General features: G+C 48.9%; 1 protein-coding gene across 5 annotated transcripts in view; it reads right to left on the bottom strand.

Moving 5' to 3' along the window:
• Positions 1-20,788, bottom strand: part of LOC148016329 (SNF2 domain-containing protein / helicase domain-containing protein / HNH endonuclease domain-containing protein) — a 184,994-nt gene that overhangs the window by 16,016 nt on the left and 148,190 nt on the right. For 4 of the 5 annotated variants that reach the window (XR_015688020.1, XR_015688021.1, XR_015688022.1 and 1 more), the window contains exons 19-23: positions 13,813-14,000; positions 13,622-13,724; positions 13,394-13,539; positions 13,213-13,292; positions 12,954-13,132 (exon numbers count right to left, since the gene is read on the bottom strand). Coding sequence is in view for 1 of the 5 variants with exons in the window: in XM_087663656.1 (XP_087519782.1) it covers positions 12,954-13,132; positions 13,213-13,292; positions 13,394-13,539; positions 13,622-13,724; positions 13,813-14,000 (696 nt within the window). In the remaining 4 variants the exon portion in view is untranslated. Of the gene's footprint in view, positions 1-12,953; positions 13,133-13,212; positions 13,293-13,393; positions 13,540-13,621; positions 13,725-13,812; positions 14,001-20,788 lie in introns of those variants that run through there. The other variant, XR_015688023.1, reaches the window with a different exon arrangement.

Here is a 20,788-nt window from a genome sequence, read left to right as displayed (position 1 = left end):
CGTGCATTAAAGTCTCCTGCTAGTAGAACATCCCCAATTCTCATGTATCCCATTATGTCCTCATATAGTGGTGTATACGGGGATGCCTCTTTAGGGGCAAACTTAGAGTATGCAGGGGGAAAATAGCATATGGCAATATACATGTCGCGAGTTCTGCTTGTACGTAACCTGATCCAAATGTATCTTGCCTCTACATCTCTATGTACCACTTGGACTGTATCTCGGAGCTCTTCTCTAAATAGAATTGCCACACCTCCTGATCCCCTCGTCCCTCCAGGCCGTCTAGGCTGAGGGCGATATACACTTTCCCATCTGTATCCATATACATCAGGTAAACGGCTGTCTTTACATTGATGTGTCTCAGTATACATAGCAATGTCTATACCTTTGAAAGTATCCTCAAAATAACCTACATCTGTCTTAAGGGAGCCATTGCAATTCCACAGTGTGAACTTCAGGGTCTCATAGGCCGCGCACCGTCATGCCGTCCTTTTCTCTGTGATGATGACTCTTCCATCTCTGTATGCAGCCCATTTACCTGCTTTCCGTGCCTCTAGAACACGTGGCATATTTTCCCTCCTGTGGGCTAACTGGGCTGGGGTGAGGTCTTCATCTAGGTAGATCTTTTCTCCTTTGAGAGCGATCCTCTTAGAGAGGAAGGCTCTCTTCTTTTCCAGGTCTCCAAACTTCAAGATGAGGACTTTTGTTTTTGTGTCAGCCTTCCCGACTCGCCAAGCCCCAACGATGGGTACATTTGTAGCTCCAATTTTGGTGGCAAGAGCTGTAGCATCTTCAATTGGGGAGCTTTTCTCGTCTAGTCCAACCACTCTTACGTGGAGTGCGCGTACCCGCCTTTTTGCCTCTTCTTCCAAGGTGGCATTCATGACTTCCACTTTGTTGCCATGCATTCCTTTGTTCTTTTTTGCCACATCTATCCATTCTGCATTTTCTTTGACGGTATTCTCAACATTCTCCATTTTCTTTTGGGTGCCTTCCACCACACTTGCATAGGTGTGCATGTCCTTTTTTAAAACATCCATTTCTTTTTGTAGTTCCGGTGTGGTTTGTGGTTCCTTTTGTGTGTCCAGTTTCTTTTTGCATTCGTCTAGTTCTTCTTGTAGATTAGAGATCAATGAGTCTTTCTCTGCCATGCGTGCATCCAAAGTTTGCATCTCCTTTTTTAGTTCTTCCATCATTTCAGCTCGAACCTGCTCTTGTATGTCCTTTTCCATTTCCTTCCTCATGGTACGTATTTCAGCACGGAGTATGGTCAACATCTCCTCATATAGTGTTTCATTAATTTTGCGGGATGTCTTCCCATATCTACTCGACCCTGGAGAGACATTCCAATCTCGGGTTTTACGCCCATAGGTTTTGTATCTCGTGTTCTTTGGCGGTGTATGAAACATTGTCTCCATGGCTGGTTTTGTGATTCCTTCATTGTCAGTTTCTTCCATCGTAATTATAGTATGCGCTATAGCATAAACTGTTTACAGTCTGGGTAGAGTAGTAAGCCAGTGACATAAACTATCACTCTAGCATGAACTAGAGACAGTATATCATAGACTGTCAATGTGACTGCATCATAAGGTATGACTGTAACATGAAATGTTAATGTGCGTCAGTTTGAGATCCCGTAGGTTTCCAGTCCACACAGCATGCAAGGTTCACATCAGTCTGAGTATATCTGCAATCTCAGTGTATTCACAGCGTCTGCATTCATATCAGTCTAAGAGAGTGTCTGCAATCTGGGAGAGTGTATGCATACGTCACTGCTGCCACGATACATTCACAGTGTCTGCATTCATGTCAGTTTGCATCCATGTCAGTTTGAGAGAGTGTCTGCAATCTGAGAGAGTGTCTGCATTCGTCACTGCTGCCACAGTACATTCACAGTGCCTGCATTTGTGTCAGTCTGAGAGAGTAAGTGCAATCTGAGAGTGTCTGCATTCGTCACTGCTGCCACAGAACATTCACCCAGGACACAGCAGACAAGCCAGCATTCATGTCATTCTAAGTACATTCGTGTCCTGCAGGACAGTGGCTGTCTCCCTGTGCAGAGACGTGACCTTGCAGAGCAGCTCCCTGGTGGCGGCACTCACGACAGTCCCGCCCGTCAGACGCCCGTCAGACGCTCGTCCACGCCCGTCAGACGCCCGTCAGCACGCCCGTCAGCCCGCCTGTCATTCGCCCGTGGGACACTCACCCGTCAGATGCTCGCCCGTCAGACACATTCGCCCGTTAGACACGCTCGCCCGTCAGACCAGCATCCCGTCACGCACGCCCGTCAGACCAGCATCCCGTCAGACCAGCATCCCGTCAGCACGCACGTCACGCACGTCATGCACGCCCGTCAGACCAGCATCCCGTCACGTCACGCACGTCACGCACGTCAGACCAGCATCCCGTCAGACCAGCATCCCGTCAGCACGCACGTCACGCACGTCACGCAAAGAGAGAGAGAGAGAGAGAGAGAGAGAGAGAGAGAGAGAGAGAGAGAGAGAGAGAGAGAGAGAGACACACACACACACACACACACACACGCTTAGGTAGTTAACGTCTACAAAAGGCCAAATCGGCCTATGAGACCAAAATGTTACATTTGAAAAGTCCGAGAATTTTCCCAAGTCCCAAGATTACTATCATCTAATGCTATGAGTAACTAAGTGGAGAATAAAACAATAAACAATATATGGCAGATAATGATGTCTAAGCTAGACATAATGTGGAACTGCTCAAGAGGCACACTCGTCCCAAGATATCTATCATGGATCTATCTAGCATAGAGAAATTGAAGTGGTGAGGTATGTCCCCTCGAAGATAGTGTGGTATCCTTTCTATCTGTAGATGATGCCTCCTCTGGGGGTGTGGACTGGTTGGATGTGGATGATAGAGGCTTTTGCACCTCTCTATGGCTATGTCCAGGGTGGTTCCTTGTGATGGGGTAGCCAGTCAATCCAAGGAGAGCTTTGTAGTGGAGTGAGTAGTCGATGCTTGGTAGATGCTCTTTGCGATGGTGTAGCTTTAGTAAGAATAACTCGAGACATCTTTGATTTGAGAAAACCATCACACTAGATAGTGGCCCAAATCCTTCTCTGAGAACATGCAATGGAAATGCCCTTTGATCTCATAATACATTGGACATCTATATAAGTAGTGCTCCTCTATCTGGCTCGAGCTTACAGAGTTGGCCAATTGTGTCCTTTAGGGGGAGTTTGCATTGTATCTACCTATCTCAATCCATAGTTGGTGTGTGGATGAACGGAGCTATCCAATGGTGCATTGTACACCATCAGACAACTTACGAGTATGCATCCATTTATTTTGGGCACAAGATGCTTCTAGTAGAAAGCCATCTTCATCCCACATTCTTAGTAGGTGGTGTCACCCATGTCCTAGCTATGTGTATTTGAATAATGTCCATCCTGATGATGTAGTTCAGGTTCTCTTGGCTGACCTCCAAGTGAGGAAAATCCAAGTTGTACTATAGTGGTGGGAGGTGATCCGTGTGTAATCCATGTAGTCGTAATCATGCATTTGTCCAAGCATCCTTTTTTTTTTTACATCATAAAGTGTGGCTAATTATATTACTTCAAAAAAAACCTTGAATACAAGGAAGTGCTCATGCTCAACAGACCAAGCTGGAGTTGGTGAGAGTTACAGATACATCATCTATACAAGCCTCTCAAGGCGGTCTAGGGGGGATAGGGGCAAGAAGCCATGGAGGGGGGGGGGGTGTATCACCATCTGGGGCTGCCTGCTTGCATCACGAAGAACAAGTCCTGGCTACCCCAAGTGCGCATGAAATGACCTCGGAGCTCCTGACGAGCCCTAGACTCGCCCTGCACCTGATCCCATCGACCTCGAAGGGAGTGGATGATGAGGGTCTAGAGCTCTGCTAAGGTCGCCTGTACTGAAAGTCTCTCTCCGCGGAAAGCCACCTGACACCACGCCTTCCAGATATGCCATCCAGTAAGACTCCCTATGATTTCCCATATCTTAGAGTGGTCTACTGTGGGCTCCAGTACCTGGCCGATGGGTAAAGCCTCTAAACCCACCACTGCATATGACCTTGCCTCGATAATGAATATCATATCCTGCATCCCGGCCTCATTAGAAGGTGACGGCCCTAGCTGACCGCCTGCCAGCAGAAAGCAACCCAAGAGATAAATCCAAGGCTGGGTACTATGTGGCGCAAGATGCGGCATACTCCTCTCCACACGATATGTGCCGCCTCACACGACCAAAGGCAGTGCTTTGGGGTTTCCATAGCCTGCTGTGTGCAGCACTTACAAACTCCCTTCTACATCTGGGCAAGCCAGCTCCACCGCCAAGCCTCCATCTGCCACTAGCCATAAAAAATACGATACCCTCCTCGGTCTCCATCTGTCCCATAGGTGGCGCTAGAAGGTCCATTGGAACGGCTCCGTGATGCTGTGCTCCGCCTAGTGCCTGCTACGTGATGGCGCCCAATCCATGTCCTCCTGCGTCAGTACGTGTCTACCAATCTTGGCGGTGTTCTCCAAGAACCTCGGTGGCTTCTTGGCAACCGCTATGGCTGGCCAACGCCACTCTCCCAGATCCCACTTAAGTGGCCTTCCTTCCCAGATCCAGAGGCGCCACTCCCTGAGCTCCTGGCAAAAAACCAAAGGGTCCAGCTGCCATTCTTCCCTTGAAGGCCAACCACCCGGATCCTCTTCCAAGAAAGGACATCTATCCCCTAGTCCTGCTGCCCTCTGTCAAGAGCCAGATGCCTCCCCTCTTACACTGTGAAGAAGGTCCTAGGTGGAGCGCCACCCACTCTTCTTGCCACCTGTAGTGGGATGCCTGCTGGTGAGAACCTAGCGGCCCATACCTCCCCGAGCTCTATCACCTCTCGGAACGGGGGAGCAAGCCACTCCTGAGGTATCACTGCGTCTATCTCCCTTCTCCTCAGCTCCACTCCTCGTTGGCACCCTGATACTTGCTTCAATATCTCCTCATCCGCCATCCTGTATACCTCTCGCCATGTCTTGATGGTACAAGCCGGGCCAGCCTCCCAACCAACCCACTGGATGTAGGGGTGCTTGCCAATCTGTGCCCCTTCCTGGTCCCTGACCTGGGGGTTCCAAATCACCGGTTGACGGTCTATCTCCTCCTCGCAGCTTGGGGGGCTCTGGATTAAGGCCTTACGGAGGCCCTGCACAAGCGGAGCAAGCTGTGTAGAAAGGGTGATCTGGGGGGGTTGATCTGGGCTGACGTGAAGATCCATCTCAAGGATGGCCTCCACTCACCACCAAGCCTTGGTCTACAATTCTGAAGACCCTCATGCAATAGGACCTTCCAGGTCTGCCCTCCTGGTGTGAGGCCGTGGACAACTAGCTTGCCCACAAGGGCCATACTCTGATACTCTGGGTTGATGATTCCAAGCCCTCCCTCTGACCGATGTCGTATAATGGTCGCCCACGCCACCTTGGCCCTGGAATCCCTGGAGCCGTCTGACCTGGACCAAAGGAAATTCCGCACTAGGCGGCGAAGCTGCATTATGCAGGAGGAGGAGAAGCACCGCCACCTTGGCCCTGGAATCCCTAGAGCCGTCTGACCTGGACCAAAGGAAATTCCGCACTAGGCGGCGAAGCTGCATTATGCAGGAGGAGGAGAAGCACCAACACAAGGCGATGTATCAGGCCGTTGGTAGGAGAACCTGGTTGACTACTAGGGCTCAGCCGACTAGTGAGAGGCGAGCTATGCTCTAGTAGGTCAGCTTCCTCCGAATAGAATTGAGGACTGGAAGAAACTGCTGGGTGGGAGTGATGTCGAGTCCCACTTGGAACCCTAGGTACTGGACGGCCTGTCCTCTGCTCACCTATCTAAATCCCAAGTGAACGCGCCACTTCGTGCTAGAGTCTGGGTTTGTGAGGAAACCAACCAACTTTCGCCAGTTGATTTTTGCTCCCGTTGCAGAACAGAACACCTCAAGAGCCAACCTCACTCTCTCCAGCATCAACTCGTCGTCCTCTATGTAGAGCAGTGTACCATCTGCATACTTTGAGTCTAACAACTCGGTCTCCTCTCTTACTGGAAGTCGGAGGCCACGTAAATTGCTCACACGTGACTTGAGGAACTGAGACATCGCCTCTGCAAAGAGAAGGAACAGGTACGGGGCCAAGGGGCAGCCTTTAGCCGAAACTCCTCCCCTCGTCTCCCTCCTATGAGAACCTTGCTGGTGGCCGATCTATAAAGTGCGGAGACCCTGGAAATCCAAGCCTGGGGGAAACCCAACCTCATCATGGTGCCCTCTAGGAAATCCCAGTCCACCCTGTCATAGGCTTTTTCAAAATCCAAGAGTAGTACGACTAGTCTCTACCCACTATACTGGGCCCACTCTGTCGCCTCAAAGAAGGTGAATACATTGTCAAGGATGCTCCTATCCTGGACAAAGCTTGTCTGTGTGTCATGGATGATGTCAGGAAGCAAGGGGCGTAGTTGCCTACCAATCATCTTTGCCAGTGTCTTATAGGCCACTAGCAATAAGGTGATCGGTCTCCACTGGGAAAGCTCCAACCAGTCTCCCCTTTGGGGAGAAGACTGATAAGGCTTGTCGATAGACTCTTCCGGGCATTTGTGCCATCCTCTTCCGGGCATTTCTGCCCGTTCTATGTATGGAATCCTCCTCTAGTTCCTTCTTTGTGAAGGGGGCTAGGAGGGAGCGTTCCATCTCCTCACTGACGAGGGACGAGATGTTATCCCAAACCTGCTGTCTACATCGTTGTCCTCTAGCTGAGGTTGTCTCCTGCTGGAAGAGGCGACTATAGTAGTTGGTCGCAATCTCCATCACCACGTCTGGGCTAGAACGGGTTCTTCCATAATGATCTCAGAGGCTGCGTATTTGCTCTTCTGAGGTGTGAGGCTGGTGCACCTGAAAAAACTCCCTGCACATTGTGTCCCCCTTCCGTGCCCAGAAAGCTCCTGAGGTGCGGAAAAAGAACTCAGAGCTCCCGTCCTCTAGGCCAGCAATGGCTGCTCGCGCATGCACCTCTTGTGCATGGAGAGTGGGATCCCCTAGTGCCTCCTGTAATAATCTCTGCATGGCTGCAAGGTCCCGCCGGAGTGCTCTCTCCTCCTCCTAGCTCTGCTGCCTGGCCTGTATGGGTGCCTCTTGGCAGATTCTGCTAAACTCAGCTAGGGCCTTTGCAACCTCCTCTACGATCTGGCCCCTCCTGCCCCATTTGTGGTCCAAATCTGCTCTATCTGTCTCGCTACCTCCTCCCTCCTGTAGATTGAGTCAGGGATTCAACAAGATTGTGTATCTAGGGTAGATGCTGGGGGATCTAGTGTTAGGAGAACCGGGCAGTGATCAGACAACGTGGTGCCCGCCAACTGCCCAATCTGGCCTCCCCAAGAGCCTCTCCACTCTCTCACATAAAACCTGTCCAACCGCTCCAGCAAGACTCCACCTAGCCGCCTGTCTCCCCAAGAGAAGTTCAGCGATCTCTCCCTTCTATGGAAGGCAGGGTCCCTCCACGCATCGTGTGCTTCTACTGCCAGTAGAAACACCTTCCATGCCTCCTGCTCCTCCCCGGCCATGCCTTGGTAGTTTCTCCCTCTGCTTTGCTGGTCCTCCAAAGCCTCCAGGTTATTGAAGTCTCCTCCAACAATCCAGGAGTCCACCTCTAGGAGTCCATCTGTGATCTCCACCTAGAACCTGCGGTGTGCCCTAACCTTCGTAGGGGCATATATATTGGGGACTCCAAGGCACGAGTCCCCAATATCCAATCTGATGCATAGCACCCTCCCTGCCACTATCGTCCCGTGGTCTTGAACACAAGCGGTAAGACTCGGACCAATAGAGGTGCACACACCTCCACTCCTACCGTGGGCACCTATGGCGTGCTCCCAGTAAGTGTGCGATCTGTCTGGGAGTACCTTCCCTACCTATTGGGCCTGGGTGGGGGTGAGCTTGTGCTCCTGTATAAGTAAGATGTCGATCCGTTCGACAAGGGCAAGCTGCAACTCCTGCCGAACAATCAATTTCCTGGAACCACATGCCCCATTGTAGTGGAGGCTATTCACATTCCAGGATGCAAGGTGTAAACTCATGGGGAAACCTGTGACTGCCCGAACACGCATCTGTTCGGTGTGGAGGCTGCTGATGATGAGGAGGAGCTATGAGGCATGCAGGTATGCTTTGCTGCCGGTCTGGACGGCGAGATTCATTCCCCCATGGTGGCCCTCGGCCGGACCATAGGGGTGATCGAAGTTCCAGGTGGTACTATCAATGCATCTATCAGCCAGGCTGAGAGTCGAGACTGTGCACTGGGGTACTATCAATGGATCTATCAGCCAGGCCGAGAGTCAAGACTCTGTGTACTGGTAGAAACGGGTCGCTTGTGCCACGGGCCACTCGATCACATCCCTCGGAGCCCTCCACTGTGGAGGGGCTCGAAAGATAATGCTCAGGAGGGACCTCGGCACCAGCCCACCAGTTAATGTCCATAACGCAACCACGCCATTGCTGTGCAAACAATGCTAGTCCTTCTTTTCCCATCCACTGGGAGGTGTGGTCTGACTCTTCAACTCTTCCTCTATCTGTGTGGTCGTCCACTCCCCTGAGTGAGAGTATTGAAGAAAAAAAGCATAGTTTGGTCCATCCGGTGGTGCTAGTAGATGGACCTTGCCCCTCCTTGACTTACAAACCACGAAGATCCCCACCTCTAGAGATAGTGGGATTTCTCCGCGCTCCGCAACTCTCAAGTAGGACCATGGGCCACTGCGGAAGAACTCCTGTGACAATAGGGGTGCCTGTCTCGGGAAAGTGTGATGGGCGGCAGGGGTAGATTAGTTGGCGGCTGTATGGGAGGGGGAGGACGTGTGTGGCTCATCACCTCTTGTGGGAGGGGGGGGTCTGGGGGGGATTGCCTGAACCAGGTGCAGATCAGAGGGGGTGCTTGGTAAGGGAGGTGGTGGTGGGGAGGATGATCGAGGGATGGTGGGATGGACGGAAGTACATGGCCGGGGGGGTGGGGGGGCGCTGGTGGTCCTGGAAGTGGGGGGCTGTGGGCCAGGGTCAGTTGGGGGGGGGGGGGGGGCTTGGGATGTGGAGGGCGGTGGGTGTGGGGGCTGTGGGGACTCAAGAGGGGTAGTCTGTGGCTCGGGTCGTGGATATGGGGCGTTGCGGTCCTGCCAGGTAGGGCGGGCAAGGGGAGGATGTGGAGTGCTCTACCGAGGGGGCATCACACGCCCTCCTACTCCCTGTTGCTGAGGCTGGGTCTGAGACGCTGGCTACGCCCCCCCTGCCGTCTCCCTCTCTGTCGTCTGTGGATCCGTGTGAAGCCATCAGTGTCCACCTGCGGACCTGTCGGCGGAGCCACCTTGGCTTCGAAACACGTGCAACCTGCTGCCTGATGCCCAAAGTCGTGGCAGTGCAGGCACTGCCCTAGCTGCCCGTCAAAATGACCTACTGCCTAAAAAAGAGTGTCCACCCGCCTCAATCTCTAGGAATTGTGGGATATTCTTGACCTCTTTCACTGTCACCCGTACCTTTGGGACTCCTGTAGTTGTCACTGCATCGGCGAAGGACGCGGGAAGGATAGTGCCGAAGAGCCGACCAAAGTCTTCCACCAACTGGCAATACTCTATCGCCAGGCCGGGGAAAAGAAGAGTGACCGGGTGCCAGAGAAACCTATTGTGGAGTGCAAACGCCTCCACAGTAAAGCCGTTGTATCAAGGGACCATGTATATGACCCCCTTCGTGGACACATATGGTGAACTGGCGAGTAACTCGTGAGCTGCGTCCGCTAAACTGAGCCAGACCATGAAGATCCCTTGGCCGATGCGCAGCGTGGAGTGAAGCCAGTCCCAAAGTTGGGCCTTGGCTGGGGAATGTCCTACTACCTAACCATAAATCGGTGTTTCCTTTAGCTCCATCTCCTTAGCTCGGACAGCTAAGAGCTACTCCTCAAAGAGGATGACACGCAAGGTGTTTGATTGGGGGGCACTCGCTGAGTGCGACGGCATCTGACCAGAGATTTCCATTGTGCGTCCCTTTTGCGAGGACTACCAATCACGTCGGGGTGCTACCCAAGGGGGGAAAGTTGTTGCAGATCGAGGGAGCAACTTGGAGAGTGGGGGATCAATGGCAAGGGGGGAGACCGCTTCTATTTTGACACACTGCGGATGGGTTCGAGGTTGTGGACGGAGGCAGCATGCCGGGGGGGAAGGAAGGGGCAGCGGGCTATTAGGGCCGCGGGGGGGGGGGGGGGGGGGGGAACTGTTGGGATGGGTGCTGTTTTGCTTGGGCGGACCGGCGGGGGGTGGCCAGGTGGAGGGGAAGAATCTAGGCGGGGCGGGGCGTTCACGACTAGGCGGATAGAAAGGAGGAAAAAACGGGGGTAAGCCATCAGACAGGCGGACAGACAGAGGGGACGGCCAGTGAAATTGGGGGCGCAATCAGACGGGCGGAGGGAAATCAGCTAGAGCGATGGGGCGTGAACGAATTGGGGGATGGGCGCAATCCGACGGAGCAAGGGGAGCATACGACGTGACGGGTGCCGATGGGACGTTTGAGCATCCTAAAACTCAGTATTCGCTTGTAATGCTAGCTGTCCAGACGCCTCTAGTGGGAGTTGATGGTACCTTTGTCTCGGCAAGTCCTAGAGCCAATGCAAGAAGGTCATTGTCTAGAAAAGGGCCTTTGCCACTATGGATGGTGCTTCCATCTGCGCTGTGATAATCTGTGAAATCATCAGTATACAAGGGGTCTCTCCATCAGCTCCTATCCCTCATATATCTCCTCTCCCCTGGATAGACTCTTGAAACTCTATACGTGCGCACTAGCTCTCCATTGGACCTAGAGTTGCATAGCCTTGTGTTAGTCTATTCTCTGCTATCCTCCTCAAAGTGAATCTTGGCTTTGAAAATGTAATCACCAAATAAACATGTCTTTGGACCACCTCCATTATCTCCTCTCCATATGCAAAAGGGGGTATTGATTGTTGAATCCACTGAAAGGGAGTATAAAATACCATAACCTTTGTTTTCCCAAGGTTCTTTGTGAGATCTCTATCTTGACAGAAGGCTTGTAGTGTATCTAGGTGGTGTTACAATCCATCTAGTTTACCGGAGATGAGGACTATGCCATCTGGGCAACCTTGTTTCACTCCAATGGTGTTGGAGATCCCCTCTAACAGCCCTCCTAGTACTCGGATCCATCTTGTGATGGCAGACTCATACAACGCTAGTATCCCCCCATCTCATCTCTGTTGCGATCTCCAGATCTTGTAGTCTTTGCATGAGCTTGGCATGTGGTACTCTATCAAATGCCTTATGGAAATTCACAAAGTGGCAGTATATCTACCTTCCCTATGCTCTAGTTTTCTCAATGCTGGCTCCAAGTGTGAGGATATGATCGATGGGTGGAGTATTCCCTTCTAAACCTTGCATGTCCACGTGGTTGCTTTGCTTAGCTCATGCTCTAGTATTGATCCATAAAGCTTGGCTAGCATGTAGCCGACCATGATTGTTCTAGAGTTTGTATGAACCACGGGGTTTCAACTTGCATGTCCACGTGGCTCATTTGTCCATGTGGCCGATTCGCTTAGCTCATGATCTAGTATTGATCCATAAAGCTTGGATGGCACGTGGCTGACCATGATTGTTCTATAGTTCGTATGAATCGTAGGGTTCCAACTTTTAGGATTGGTCCTATAGTACCGACTGGCAGGGAAGCCTTCACATAGGGCTGTGTTGAACATGTGGGCCAAAAGGGGTGTGAGTATATCTCTGGCATGTGATAGGTGCTTTGCTATTAATCCATCATGGTCTTGAGCTTGGCCATTCTAGAGTCTATCAATGGTGTCGTGAATCCTATTTTTGCTAAAGAAGGTAGACGACATGGGTCTGTTCTTAGGTGGTTAGGGCTGCGGGAGTTGCTCGGGTACCTGATATAGTGAGATAGCATATGCATGCCATGTACCTCGCAAGGTAATGGGTGTATGGGCTTGGGGCTCTTGGAATGCCTTCCACATCTCCTTGCTATCTTGTCCCAAGAATAGCTGGTAGAACTCATGCTCCAATTTGGATAAAGAAGCCCACTTCTTTTGCCACACAAGGTGATGAAAGATTGTGTTTGTGTGTGTGTGTGTGTGTGTGTCCATTGTGCTTCACTTGGTTGGAGATGAAGTTGGGTTTCCCTGCACTCCTTGTCATACTAGTTCTTCTATAGGACATTCTTGCTTGGAGAAGTGGAATGGGAACATGTGTGGGAATGATACATGGTGGCTGAGGTGTGAAAGTGCTTCAATCAGTTGTGCCGTAAACTCCTCTAGGGTTATGTGGGGATCCATCTCTTGTAGGCTTTAGTAGAGATGATTTGAGTAGGCACTCGTCGTCAATTTAGTGAAGTGGTTGCCTACTTTGCAGACCATAATCTGTGGCATGCATTCCTTGTAGTAACCCTCTCTTATGGTGAGTAAGAAGTGCCCAAGTTATCCCACTGCAGTTCACCGACACTCCTCTGTGAGCGTGTAGGCGTTAGTAAAACCCAATGAATGGAGGTTGGATCAAAATAGGTGGAGGTTGGAGTTTTGTAGATGTAGTGAGGGCTACGGCAGGTCAAGATAGCATGGCTGGGGTGGGACAACCGAGGACAATCAAGGCGAGGGCAGGGTAGGATAGTCAAGGCGGGATGGTTACAATGAGCGTGAGGCAAAACAGTTGTAGCTCAGTTGGTTAAGTTGAACGTGTGGTGACAAGAAGGTGTTCTGTTCAACTCCTACATTCTGCAGAATCATTTAGTAAAGGAATAGAGAAAACGAAATTTGAACCTGGGTCAATGGGCTAATAAAATAACGGGCTTACTAATAGGGTAGCCATTTGATTACCGGGGGGAGAGAGAGAGAGAGAGAGAGAGAGAGAGAGAGAGAGAGAGAGAGTTTTACGAAAAAAAAAAGAGAGAGAGAGAGAGAGAGAGACACCTGAAATTCAAATGCACTCATTCTCTTCTCACACCATCTTTCAATAAACTTCTCAATTGTAGCCTGAAACCCCTGCTTAGCTCTTGCCAATGAGTTGCGTCTCTTGCGATTTTGCTCAGCAGTCACTTTTGCATGGCATACTACACACAATGTCCTCATGTTCTGCAAGTTACATTCACCTGCACCACAAAGCTCAGAGCTACAACCAGATACCAAGTAATTTCAGGCTAACAGAGCTGACTTTGCATGCTAGACTTACCTCCACCCTGGTAAACAGCTACAATGTGATCAGCATGCCAAGCATTTCCCTCCTTTGCATCGGATACAAGCCTCTCTAACCTATCATTTTTAAATGTTAGTCTATAGTATGCTGTCTTTTGCCCTTTAAGTACCATACAAGAGAAAAACCAGAGAGTTCAGGCTAAGGTAATGCCATTTACAAGCGCTTGTTTTCTTTGAAATTTGGAGCCTTTTGTAGTATGTATTGTCTTCGTTGAGTATCATGCAGATGACGAATCTTTTCAACAAGATCATGACAATCCAGTTTGCAGATAGTGCATATCCCTTTCTCCAACAGAAAAAGCTCCTACAGAACAGTCCAGTACAGAATCACATCAAACAGCTTCACTTGGAAGTGGAGATAAAACTGCAAGTGTACTTGTCCCTACTTGTCGAAGATAAGCTTGACTAGTTTTGATCCGGAAGTCTTGGTAACATTCTTTTTGACAAAATAAATCCTCAAGATATTCTGGAGTCTTTGCAGTAGAGAACCTGCCAACCCGCATTAAGTGTAATGCCTTATGTCAGCTTGAGATAATCATATATCTAAAGGAACAAAGCTCTCAGCTGGTGGCCTTACATGCAAGGACTGAAACAGAGCTTACAAAGTGGCTCTTTATTGGAGCTCCAGGCCTGCAAAATTTCTCTGTCTTTTAAGAATCTTTGCCTAGTTAAAACAATTTTGTTCCAAACGGCACCCTCAGGAAGATCAGATCTCAGTTCATTTGCAGGTTGAACACGGCGCTTTGAGCCACCCTTTGCTAGTCCCTGCATTTTGTTTCCCAAACTCTCTCTTTTTTTTTCGTAAATCCCAAACTCTCTCTCTCTCTCTCTCTCTACACACACAAACATACACACACATGTGAGGTGTGGGCAAACAAGGCAATGAATGCATCCAACACAAATGTATGTCGACATAAAGAGAGTGCAAAACCTGCCTGCATTTTAGCTAAATATTGTTTCAACATGTGCTCAGAAGATTAATTCATCTTACAGACTGTAACCACAAAAAGGGTCCCTAAGGAATTGGATGGTTACATTTTCCTTTATTAGTTGGAAAACAAGAGCTCACAATGTTGAGATAGTGAGTTCAGCAGCATTTTGGGCATGCCCACTTTAGTCCTTGGGCATCCTATTTTAGTTTACTTTCATCATTCATGCACATTTGGCACCTAGAGTGGCATCCATGTTTGGTTCTACTTATAGAGCCTCATTGCACATTCATTTATCCCCACATTCGCTGCATCATCAGTGATTGTTCCTTCGCCACTACTACTGCAGCCTGTCACCACTGCTCTTTGTTTCCTCCCTTTCCTGCAGGCTGCTCAGGACCTACTTCTTTGCTTCCATGCTCACCATCTCTTCTTACCTGCATGCCACCTCCTGCCCTCCTTTCTCTTCTCCTTTGTTGCCAGTTCCTTTCTCTGCTGTTGATCCTACTCCTAAAGGTGCCTTTAAGCAACTGCTGTTTTGCTGCCCTGCCCACCATCTCATCATGCCTGCGGGACAGTTGGGGATACATCTCTTGCTTTCACATTCTCCAGCTCCATTTTTCAAAAATAGAGAGAATTTATTGGCCCCTTCCTCTTTTGTTTTCTATCCAGAGTACTTAAATCAATACTTTGTTCTTTCAAAGCTGTTAGGAATCAGGATATCTTGAGTATCATGTTAGGATCATTGGGTTTGGTAGGTTCACAATTTCTCTCTCAAGGTTTCAGATTGATACATAGCTTGCTGAGGATAAGAAATGTATAGCTTGGTAGCCTAGGATAGGGAGAGTGGATGGAGAGAATCCTCAGTGAGAGGTAGAAAGCTGATTGGGTGTTGAGAACTCTTGATGGGATGAGAGATCCATCATGTCCAATTGTGGTGAAGGTGGGAGAAGCCTTAACATTTTGGTTCTAATGCCGGGATCAGTGGAATCAACACCTGCTGCAGCTTCAACGGGGGATCTTGTTGTGTGTTTTATGAACATTTTCTAGCCGGGTTTTTTGGATATTTAGATTTAAGGGTTGGTTGAGATCAGTGGAATCAACACCTCTTGCAGCTTCAAAAAGGGGTAATTTTTGTGTGTTTTGTAACCATTGTCTAGCCGGGTTTTTTGATATTTACATTTAAGGGCCAGTTGGTCTCTATTTAAAAGCTCTCACCTCCTCTTCCTCTACCTCTCTCTTAGCACCTTCACTTCCTCTTGCTTTTGACCTTCCTGCCCTTATTTGCCTACATACCTGGCCTTACAAGCATGCCTTGTTAGTGTGTATTGCCTTGGCTGCCTTTTCTCTTGCTACTCTGCTTCCCCTTTCTTGCCTTCTACAGTGCAACTCATCATTGTTCAGGTATCTATAATCATGAGAACCATTCCTTTGTGCGGTTGTGATTGTCCAACAAGAAACCCACATGACACTTCTGCCTGCCCTCCCCTTCCGTGGTGATGAATCCTCCTATCCCAAGGAGGCACTCCTAACAAATGGGGTTCATAGGAGCATGCTTAGCAACCCAAACCTTTAGAGGACATTTATCCTACTTGGCCCACAAAGATGCCTTACAAGTAGAACAAGTAGTACATCATTTATGTGAAGATCAGAATCATTTGCCATTGAGCTGGATTGAACCTGCAATGAGGTAGTGATGGGAAGAGGACAAGGAGACGAGGCAAAGGCTTCTTAAACCCTGCCACTGCCTCGAAGCACGTGTTTCTTTGCTCCCTGCCTATTCTCTCTTCTTTCTTCTTGCTTGCGAGCCACATGTCCCTCCTCTTCTTCTTTGCAAATTCCTGTCCCTATCATTGCTCCTACCCTTGCCCCTGCCTCTCTTCTTATCCCCTCTACATTTGACCACTTCCCTAATTGCCTAACCTAGTTGTACTGGCTTGCCTCTCCTGCACCCTGCCTACCATATCTTCTTGCTAACAAATATTTAGAGGACATCTTTCCTCCTAAGGCCTACAAGGATCCATTCACGAGTAGAATATGTAGGTCATTATGTGGAGATCAAAGTCGTCTGCCAAATGTCCTTGTTTCTCTTCTCAGCCCTGTGAATTTGACCCTGCTACCCTATTTGCCTACTAGAATGCCCCTCCACATTGTCTGCCTGTATTTCATCTTTAGATCTACAAACTCTGCAAATCAAAAACTGTGCTTATCAACAAGTATTTGAGTTTTCTTGCATTGCAGCCAATGCTCTAACATGCCATTTAAACTCTGCAAGCAATTCTCATGGTGTTATTTGGAAGTATGGTGCTAGAAATCTTGCACATTCCCATGGGACAGTTCTATTGTTTGTGATTTTGCTCTACACATATCCTGCAAATGTGGCATTACTTATTTTGTTTTTCCAGTTTCAACTGAGATTGATTTCTACCGTCTTGCCGATACAAGGCTCCCTATTCTCTCTACTATCCACAAGTTTGCAAATGTTTCCAGAAAATATATTGTGCAGCTGTACACATCATTCCAAACTTTTGTTCTATTAAGCAAATGCAAAAATCCACACTCTTTGCGGAAGATGGGAATGGACTCAGCACCTTTTTCCATACCATCCCTCATATAATTTGGCATCGTAGTTTACTAGATTGATTGTTCACACAAAAGTTGTCTTTGTGATGTACTTGGATACTCTTTAAAAGTTTCTTGTATTTTGTATTTTACCTTAGTAGGATTTTCTCCGAGATGTTAATTAAGACAATTTTCTTTTCCCAAGAAAAAAAACAATAGTGAGCGACCAAAGTCATCACCTAAATTAAAATTTAATTGTACTGCACTTATTCCCTATTTTAGTCTCAATTTACATCCCCAAACAGACTGTATTTGTATAGTCCTTTGACGGACCTATTGGAGTCAAGATATCATAAATGGGCTGCTGCAAAAAGGGTGCATTGGCTGTATTTGCATAAAAACCAGCACTATCTGAAGCACCTACATGACCAGCACCAAATCCTTTGCTCCAACAATCCTTGGGGGTGGCGATACATATCCATATGGCCCACTTTGTGGCCCAAGCATCATGCCTATGCTGCCATACATGGGGTTAGGCATCCCACTTGCATTACCAGGATACATTGGGTGTTGTGAGCTATGCATTGGCTGCTGCATACCATAGGGATTGTGCTATACATTCCCGTATGCAGTGCCTGTCCAATCATAGCATGAAAAATGGTACGACCACCAAAGTATCCTTGCTGTCCCATGCTTGCATGTGCATAATTGCCTTGCTGCCCATGTTCCCATGAATTGGCACTACCAAGTTGGCCATGCATTTACTGTGTTATCAAATTGGGATCAAAGTGTTGAACGCGACGAGCTTTAGGCCGATCGGGTGCTGCCGCTTGCCATCGCTTGGGTCCACACTGTCTGTCGAGTGCTGCTGCCTACCGTCGCCTGGGTCCCCGCTGCCACCTAATCACGACTGACGGACGCCTGTTGCTACCATGCTAGTCAGAGTTGACTCTCACCTGTTTTCGCCTTGTTACGACTGTTGCCTGCCTGCCACCTGAAACCTGACGTTGATGTGCCTGCGCCCCTTCCTGCTGCACATGTCCTGTTTGCCCTGCGTCCCTCCTGTTTGGTTGCCCTGCCAGGGTGCACACTGCCCTGGGCCGAGCAAACGACTTCTTCTGTTTAGAATTGCAGGGGGGTTGGATTTGACAAGACCCATGATCAATTCATCAGCTATTTGCTGGCAGCAACCCCTCGCTTCGCAGCCATGGACACTTCCTCAGCCTCCTCATCCACCCTTGCAGCCTTCAAACGATTCCTTGCACAAGCAACATCCATCTCCCGTTCCCCCACACAACCTGCACCACCTTGTGCCAACAAACTAGGAAGCACCCGCACCACCTGCACCACTGACACATGGAGCTAGTGTATCGCCCAAGATTGCAGCCAGTCCTCCACCATCCCCACGGGGTTCCAGTGCAGCCCCCCGCATACACTCGACTGATGCCTTCCCACAGATCCGCTTTGCTCCAGACACAAGCTGGCACTTAGGGAGAGAGTGGCAGTCGTAGACGCATCATCCTTGGCTTGCAGAATGGTTGGAGATCGTCTGCCTATCCAAAGTCTTAAGGACTCGATCCAGTTTGCTCTTACCGGCACCCCAGCCAAGATCACGCGAGTAGTACTCCTTGGAAAGGGATGCTTCAAACTCCAGTTCAGCTCACCCGAGCAGATGGAGGCAGCGCTTGCTACCAGCCCGCTCGATGTCAGGACCTCAGTAGCATACTTTGACAGATGGATCGAGCGCCAAGACTATTCATTGCTTGGAGATGGCTGTAATATTTCCACGTAACCGTACCGTAAATATTAACCTTGCGCACGCCGTGTAACCCTGTGCAAAGGGTATCTCTCGCATTTAAATTATTGGCAGTATAATATGTGACCCACGCGCGTGAAATAGGGTCCTCTACAATGGTAAATCAAAACCCGGAGTTCAAAAACCGCAAAAACCGCAAAAACACCCTCTTGGGAGGGGCAATTTAATTAAATTAATGCAAATTTTTTTATATTTATCCCTTCCCCCAGCCGATGCATGGCTGGAGGAAAGGGAGTGTGGGGGGGAGGATGGCAAAGTTGGGGTTGCATGGGGAAGATCACCACGTGGGTGGAGACCCCCTTCCCCACCCCCCAAAAGCCTATAAAAACACCCCCCATCAAGGGGGTGTGCTTAGGAAAGGGAAGAGGGAAGACTCTGTGAGGGAAACGAGACTGTGTGGGAGGAAGAGGAGAGAAGGGGAGGCTCTGTGAGAGAGGGCGGAAGCTCGTGGAGGTCGCCGCCTCGCTGCCGCTGGGTCCGCTAGCCGCCATCCTGCCCCGCCACAGTCGCCGGACTGCCTCCAACCGCCGCCAGCTGCTGTAGCTGTTGCCGCCAGGCCGCCAGGCTGCTCTCGCTGCCGCCATTCCACCGCCACGTCGTCCACGATTTCCCCCCTTTTTGCCACGTGAGCTGAAGAAGCTCAGAAGCTTCTTTGGAAGCCTCTTTAGAAGCTTCCAAAAGGGGGCCTCATTAACTCCTCTTCACACGGCCCTTTTCCACCATTTGTCAAAGGAGGCCTCCATAACCCCCTTTCCCACCAACTGCCCCAAAAGGCACTTTTCCACCCTTTTCCACCCATTTCCAAAGGCCTTTTCCACCACCGTCCCGAAATACCTTTCCCACCACAATTTCGAAGAAGGTCCATTAACACCCTTCCCGGGAATTAAAGAGGGGCTATAAGGATCCCACTAGACCGACGGAAAAGGTCCCGCGAAGTCTTTTAAGGCCTTCTCCGCAAGCGACCTACCGTAAAAGGATCTTTCGCCTACGAGGAAAGGCAGAGACCGGAAGGTTGCGTGTCAAAGCAAAACAATCCGTAGGCGACGAAAGGGAGTTCAGAAACCTAACCTATGTGTGCAATGGCTCCAAAAAGATCCCAAGAGGCGACCGCGGGAGGCTCGAATCCGAATGTGCAAGTGGACATCACCCCGACTCCACAAGTCCAGGTTCTTCCGTATTAATTCCGCATAAGGAAATGATTAGGCGCGCTTAGAAAGGAAATTTCATGTTTACGTTTAAATTAAAAGTATATGGAAATTGGAGGAAAGGAATACATGTGATAGGACATCTCTCGAGCGTTATGTAAGATTGAAATATGTCGTGAATGTGAACGAATAGAAGGCTAGTTGCATGTATTTTTGGTACATCATCAAAGTAATGGGTCTAAACTTAGGCAATGAAATGGAATTTATAAGTGCATTATCTTCGTCCTAGACATGCTAGAAATAAGCGTATACTGCACATTAGGTAACATACTTCTCATAATGATTTCATAGGAAAAAGGTTAGCATCATAAGGTATCATTCGGAAAGAATTAATAGAGTACTAAAGTGTACGTATGGACTTGAAAAATAGCTTGTAAGATGGAATAAATTAACACTAGTTTTGCATGAGTTTCATCAACTACTTCGTAGCCAGGAGAATGTTATAAATTGCGTAGTCGTCATAAGAAAAATGTCATTCATTAAGAGCCGCAATTAGGAGTAAAAGCATAAGATGCCAAAGGGTAAACAACAAGGTTGTAGGTACGACTATTGATGAAAGACTTAGTAGGTCTTAGGAAAAGTTAATAGCCAGATTATCGTGCACCAAGGAAAAATAAGTTATCATGAACCATGTGACACGTAGAGGAAATTAATCGCATGCTTACGCGTAGTGGTGGAATTGTATCTATTGCTCTCCGTTAGATTTAGATTATTACCCTTGAGAAGGATCATCCTTGTCGCGGGACAAGCGTAATTAAATTGACTAAGTAATCTAAACCACAAGGATTCGTATAGACATGACTGAGTCGATATGATAGGAATCCTAAGTGTTAATTAGGGTTTAGTGCAATAATAATTCGACCAAGCTTTAGGCAAAAACCGTGAACCTAAAGATCCTACACATCTTCACTAAAATGTCGAAGCAATTGGATGTCCATCCTAAGGATCATTCGTCTTAATGATGGAACTCCGACAGAGTTGCATATTCTAGAATCATGAGCCAAACCTAATTAGAAATGACTTGGAGGATACCCCAAAATC

This window comes from Lygodium microphyllum, chromosome 23 (assembly GCF_053477565.2).
Source record: "Lygodium microphyllum isolate KBCC chromosome 23, Lygodium_microphyllum_v1.1.10, whole genome shotgun sequence".
Lineage (NCBI taxonomy): Eukaryota > Viridiplantae > Streptophyta > Polypodiopsida > Schizaeales > Lygodiaceae > Lygodium > Lygodium microphyllum.
Note: the sequence above shows the minus strand (reverse complement) of the source record. Positions and strands in the feature narration are given on the sequence as shown.